The 6,151-nt window shown below is 34.0% G+C and overlaps 1 protein-coding gene across 1 annotated transcript; it reads right to left on the bottom strand.

Moving 5' to 3' along the window:
* Positions 80-3,933, bottom strand: LOC107643813 (transcription factor FAMA). The gene is made up of 5 exons (XM_016347565.2): positions 3,750-3,933; positions 3,029-3,173; positions 2,028-2,837; positions 1,199-1,639; positions 80-517 (listed from the first exon to the last, which is right to left on the bottom strand). The coding sequence occupies exons 2-5, from the start codon at positions 3,059-3,061 to the stop codon at positions 428-430; spliced, it is 1,374 nt and encodes a 457-aa protein (XP_016203051.1). The 5' UTR covers positions 3,062-3,173; positions 3,750-3,933; the 3' UTR covers positions 80-427.

Genomic DNA, 6,151 nt, shown 5'->3' with positions numbered 1-6,151 from the left:
ACTCTAAACTTTACCAAAAAAAAATAAAAATAAAAATAAAAATAATTAATATTAACCATAAAAAATTATTAATTTCCTACACTTATTCTTTCCATAAATAAATAAAAAAAAAAAAGATCAGATAAACATATATATCTGATTTAGAATATACGGGTAAGCCTATATATGTATATATAAGTGACTAAAGTAAGACATGCACCTTAGCCATTAGCCATTAGCTATAGAACTTAAATTATCTTGTATTCTTGTTCTACTGTCTTCATAATGCAGACAAACATGGACAAATTAAAGGGGAAATCCAAACAACAAAAGGGTCAAACTGTTATATATATATGTGGGTATAAGACAAATATATATAGTAGTGTAGGTACACAACTTGATAATAACTATATTATTATTCTTATTCTTATTATTATTATTATTATTATTATATGCTGGTGTTTGCATGGATGAAACTGAATATCTGTTGAACGGAGCCGGCTATATCATCTGCGGTGAACCTTGACTCACTAGCCACCTGCACAAATTAAACCAGATTACACAATTAGTTAGAACAAATTAAAGGATCTCAAATAATGTTTTTTCTTTTTGCTTGTGGGCAAATTAATTATATATGCTGCTTAATTCCTGGTTACTATTTGTAGCAAAACTAAAAGAAATTTGACTGGATAATACGACGGTGTAAAATTAATTTTAAGTACATTGATAATTTTCTACTGTAATTTCATCGGTTTATTAAACTTAAATACTTATTAACATTGGATTAATAGAATTTAGAATAGCACAACTTTTTCTACCGAAAAAAAAGCCATATAATTTTATTTTTGGCCATTAATATTTTAAAATATGAGATAAAGTATATTGTTAAATTATTAAATTAAAAAATTAAATTAATAACTAAATAATTATAAAAGATAATAAATTTTGATGATCTCTAACTTTTTCTCTTCTAATGTTCGCAATAAAAATAGGAAAAGTCTAGGGGCCAGCAACTTTTGTATTTTCTGACAAGCATTTAACCATCAAAACAAAAGTGATAGATCTCCCACCATTAGATACCATTAGATGTAATTTCACACCATTAAAAATACTATTGATAACCAATTGATAGTTACAAAATACCAAAATTGCTGGCCTTAGCATTCCTCATAAAAATATAGGCGGGATGTTTGTTGATCACGTTATGTATATGGATTACCTTGACATTGAAAGAATAAAGTACTGTCTGTTCGATGGTGGTAATGTTGGTGTGAAGGATAATTAATTGAAGATCTTCAAGTGCAGCAATAGTTTTGATCAACTGGCCTGGCCTCCTCCTGGAAAGGATCTTGATCATGGCGTCGAATCCGAGAAGCTTGACTTCAACATCAGCAAAGCAAGACTTGCTCTCTGCGGTTTCTTCGCGGAGTCCGGTCTCCAACTCCACCAGCTTCATCTGCTCACTTGGCGATGCCAATGGCGGATAGAAAGGAGGTTGAAGAGGCTGCTGCTGTTGTGTTCCGAGATTCGAATCCCCGACCTGTCTTGTTTGTGCTTCTCCAAGTAGCCTTCTTCTCTTTTGTGATTCCAAGCACTGAAGTAGTTGCTCCAATTCTCTCACAAACTCTATAGCTCCTCCAATTATCGATGCTTGATCACCCTATTCGTAAAATAGTAACAAAAACATTAATAAACAATTATCCTAAAGAGCAAGATCTCATGTTGGATTACGTATGTAACATATATCTTTTTTAAGAAAGAAAAAGATAGTAAAATATATATAAAATATAAAATAAATAATAAATACATATTAAATAATATATATTTATAATAATTAATTTAATGTTTAATTTTTTATATGCATATAACAATTTTGTTAATTTTGATAAAAACAAATGAATCTAACATAGAAGAAGTTAAGAAGGAAGTTAGGGTAATGAAATATATAGAGTATTGAACGAATACAGGAAAAAGATGATAAAGAAAAGAAAGAAAAATAGAAAACAAAACAAAAGTTCTTAGTTTGTGTGCAATTTAGAGTTACATACCCTTTGAACGTAGGAACCAGGCATGAGGGATCTAAGGACACGAAGATGCTCATTCATTTGTTTCCTTCGGTTCCTTTCAACAGCGATGTGAGTCATGCGCTGGCTCTCAACTTCTTCACTTGTCTTAACGGTTCTCGGCCTCTTCCTCTTCATGTTCTTGTTGTTCTCCTGCATCAACGCCGTTGAGTTGTTGTTCCTCTTCTGGTTCAGCACCAGATCTTCACCATGGCCAAGGAACCGAATCTGCACTGAGTTGTTGTCTTCGGAAATGCGTGCAGTTTCTTCTTCTCCTTTCATCCTTCCATCTTCTTGATCTGCTCCACCCATGGCAGCATCTTCCTCTTCCCCGTTGTTGAACCTCTCATCATTATTGTTTTCTGCTTCTGTTTCTACTTCTTCTCTGCCACCACCACCGTCGCTGCAGCCTCCGCTTTCGTGATTCATCATCATGATATTGTGTTCATCCATCTTATCATTTAAGACCGGGAATTTGAGAAAGTAGACCGGGTCAATCCCCGGTTCTTCGCAGGGCTTGCCTTGGTTTAAGGCTAACTTTGGTCCGAAATCTGCAAACTGCATCACATCCGCGAAACTGAGCTTATCAAAGGAAGAAGAGTTTGCATTATAAAAACACGATGGCGGCGGTGCTGGCGGCAGTTGTTGCTGTTGCTGAGGGATGTAATCGGCTATCCCGTTGCTGTGTTCTCCAGAAGATTCGCCTTGGCGAAACTGCATGAGATGGTGGTGGTGGTGATTATGATCAAGAGAGTAGTCTAGTGTGTTGAAGCTTGGGGTTGGGGGCATGGGTGCCTGCAGTAGTGATTCAAAACTGTTGGTGCAATACAACATCATTATGATAACTGATAATAAGTGCAATCTTGTGTGAGAGAGAATGAAAAGATCTAGCACCAAAGGCTTGTAATGGATCCAATAAGAACATATAAAAATGCAATGTGTGTGAGAGAGAGAGAGAGAGAGAGAGCGAGAGAAGCACGCTATACCGAATAGTTGTGAATGTGATGATCTTTGTCCATTATTATAGCTTGTATCAAAGAAAGTCAACTTTAATCGAAAGAAGAAGCCCTAAGCAGCATCACTTGATGTAAGACAAAACCCACCACCGAAGTTTCTTGAGGGTCCCTCTCTCTGTTCGAGTATCAGTGAAATTCACCAAATACAAAATTTAAAACCAGAAAGAATGGATTATTATGCAAGTCATTAATAGTGTGTTTGGTTTTTTTATTTGCATAGCTACTACTAAGTGTTTCTATTTTTTTCCGAAATTAAAAAAAAAAAATATAGGAAAAAAAGAATCAAGTTATAAATCACTTTTTCCTAAACCATGAATTGAAATTAAACAGAAGTCTAAAACATACGCCAAGTGTGGTTATTTTGAAGAAGAACCGGGGAATAAATTGAAATAATTTGAATCTGGTCTTGTTAGAAAGACAAGTAAAAGTAATCAATAATCAATTAAAAAATATCATATTAAAAATTTTAAAAATTATATATTTAAAACTTAAATTTCGGACATCCAAATTTTATATGATTAGTGATTGATTTATATTTTCCTATATTTATCCAGCTGAAACAAATTCAACAAGATGCTCATCTCTTATGAAAGATTTAGTAATTAATAATATTCATATTGACATATATACAAAATAGAAATAATAATAACTGGATGGAACAGTATATAAGATATGAGCAAGGAAGTTAAACCTGTATTTGCAAGAAGACAAGATTGAAAGTGAAGTGGGGTCTTGAAGACTTTTGTAGAACACAGAATAATGAAAGGGAGAGTAACCCCACAAAGAGTAGACCTATGTCGAAGAGGAGGATGGAAATGGCCTTTTTATTATTGAAGTTTTTGTGAATATGTAATGGGCCAAAGGGGTGGGGGCGCTGGGGTTTGGGTTTGACTTATTTTATTGTCACAGATAAGGACGTATAAGAGAGCCTAATGAGGTGAGGTGGATTAAATTTGCACCTCACAAGTTCACCTCCTTTTTATTAATGTTTGTCACAGGCAAGTAACGCTCTTGTGGTTACTTTACCGCCTAGGTTCATGTGTTAATGCTGAATATCGTATACTTTGAATTTTCAATCAGTGTATGCTCGTTATCTGGGTATCTAACATAAATTTCTTTTTTTTTTTTCTCTTTTCCATTGGGTTTAAAATGTTTTTGCTTTTTTGTAAAATAGTTAAGTTTTAGTTTTGGTCCCTATAGAAAAATTAATTCTAGTCTTTGATTTTTATAATTTAGAAATTTGTTTTAGATTCCAACTTTTAGTTTACTCCATTAGTTATTTATGTGATAGGTTACACATACTAATGTGATTTGTTTTGTTACGTCAATTTTTTTTTTTTTTAAATAAAACTAGCCGGTGAAACGATTTTTAGACTAAGTCCAATTAAGTCTACTTATTATTATAAGTATATTTTTTTTATGTTTAATTTATTCTCCTCCTTTCTTTTTTTTTATTCTCTTTTATCTTTATCATCATCATCATAATTATTATTATTATCATCGTTGTTGTCGTTGTCATTATCTTCGTCTTCTTCTATATATGTTGAGAAAACTAAAGTATAAACATTTTGATTCACAACCCAAAAATTTCGGTGTATAGTATAAAATTTTTTAAAAGACCCCATGTCCAGAATATTGACACCTAACTAACAATACATATAGCACGAAAATTTTAGTACACAACACAAAAAATTTTAGTACACAAACACAAAAATATTAATACACAACACAAATTTTTGAAGGACTATATGTCCAAAATATTGACACTCAACCAACAAAATGTATACAGCACGAAAAATTTTGATGCACAACACAAAATTTTTTTATGCATGACGTATAAGTTTTTAAAAGACTATATGTCCAAAATATTGACTCACCTAACTAATAAAATACATTTACAGTAAAAACTTATGTTCTATGTTCAAAAATTTCTGTGTTATAAACAAAAATTTCTGCGTTGAAAAAGCACCAAGAAGAAGAAGCAGTAACGCATATACGTGCTTTTTTTTGCTAGGCTTGTGCTAACTTGATTGAATTTAGTTAAAAAAACACTTATTAGTGTAGCATTATAGTTTTTTGTTAGCTTCATATTAATCTGATATTAGTTTTGATAATTAACATACATAAATATAGTTTAAAAATTTCATTAAAGTGTTAGATAACTAATTGATTAAGTGTATAGTTGATATAAGAGAAATTTTATCTAAGTTATACGTTGGTCTGAAACTTGAGAAGAAAACACATTAAAAAGAGAAGATCTCATATCAGATATTAAATTTTGAAGTTGTCAAGCTAACTCAAAGGCAGAAATGTCATGATTCTCACATTACAGAAGCAGTGAAAGATATCTAAAAACCTCGAAAAAGTGCTTCGTAATGGAAAGATTTTGGCTCCAAAATACAAGCATGCTCATTAAGTTTAATTATTTGGAAAGAAGCTTTTTCTTTCTTTCAAATGGGAGTCAGTATGTATATACTTGTTTCGGGCCTAGGTTCCAGATCGGATGGCTCAACAACGGGCAAATCCCAGACCCTGCTTATCGGGGATCTGCACAATGATACGGCCTATTCCTTGAATTCCTCTAGTGCCACCACTGGCATTTAATGCTACGGATACGCAGCGTATCTTTCCGACTTAAGGAGCGTCGGAATCCTGTAAGAAGGAAAACCACGATTCTCCCAAGGTATGCAACCTAACCCTAGCTTTCGATCTCAAACACACTTTATTGACTTTGGCATCTGAATTTCATTGCAGGTCCACCCCCCATTCAGTTCTCACTCAGCGTACCGGAGGAGCATTAGCCAAGGAACACCCATTGCCTGGTTGCAGTCCCGTCGAGTCAAGTTCGACCTGAACATTAGCTCCGTTTGTGGGGACCCAGGGACTGAGGAATTCCTAGGGCGTCCGGGCCCATGGGTGACTGGATCTCGGAAGAGATCATTGATGAACACAACTCCCCAGTAACCAGCCATGGAGTCACCAAAATTTGAACCCAGAAGCTGGCTTCTGGCCTTTTGGGGAACCGGGTCAAACAACTCCTGGATTGTAGAACCTAGAGAGGGAGGTAGCAGCCCGTGATTGTTTCCAGCCATC

The sequence above is a fragment of the Arachis ipaensis genome, chromosome B05 (assembly GCF_000816755.2).
Source record: "Arachis ipaensis cultivar K30076 chromosome B05, Araip1.1, whole genome shotgun sequence".
Classification (NCBI taxonomy): Eukaryota; Viridiplantae; Streptophyta; class Magnoliopsida; order Fabales; family Fabaceae; genus Arachis; species Arachis ipaensis.
Note: the sequence above shows the minus strand (reverse complement) of the source record. Positions and strands in the feature narration are given on the sequence as shown.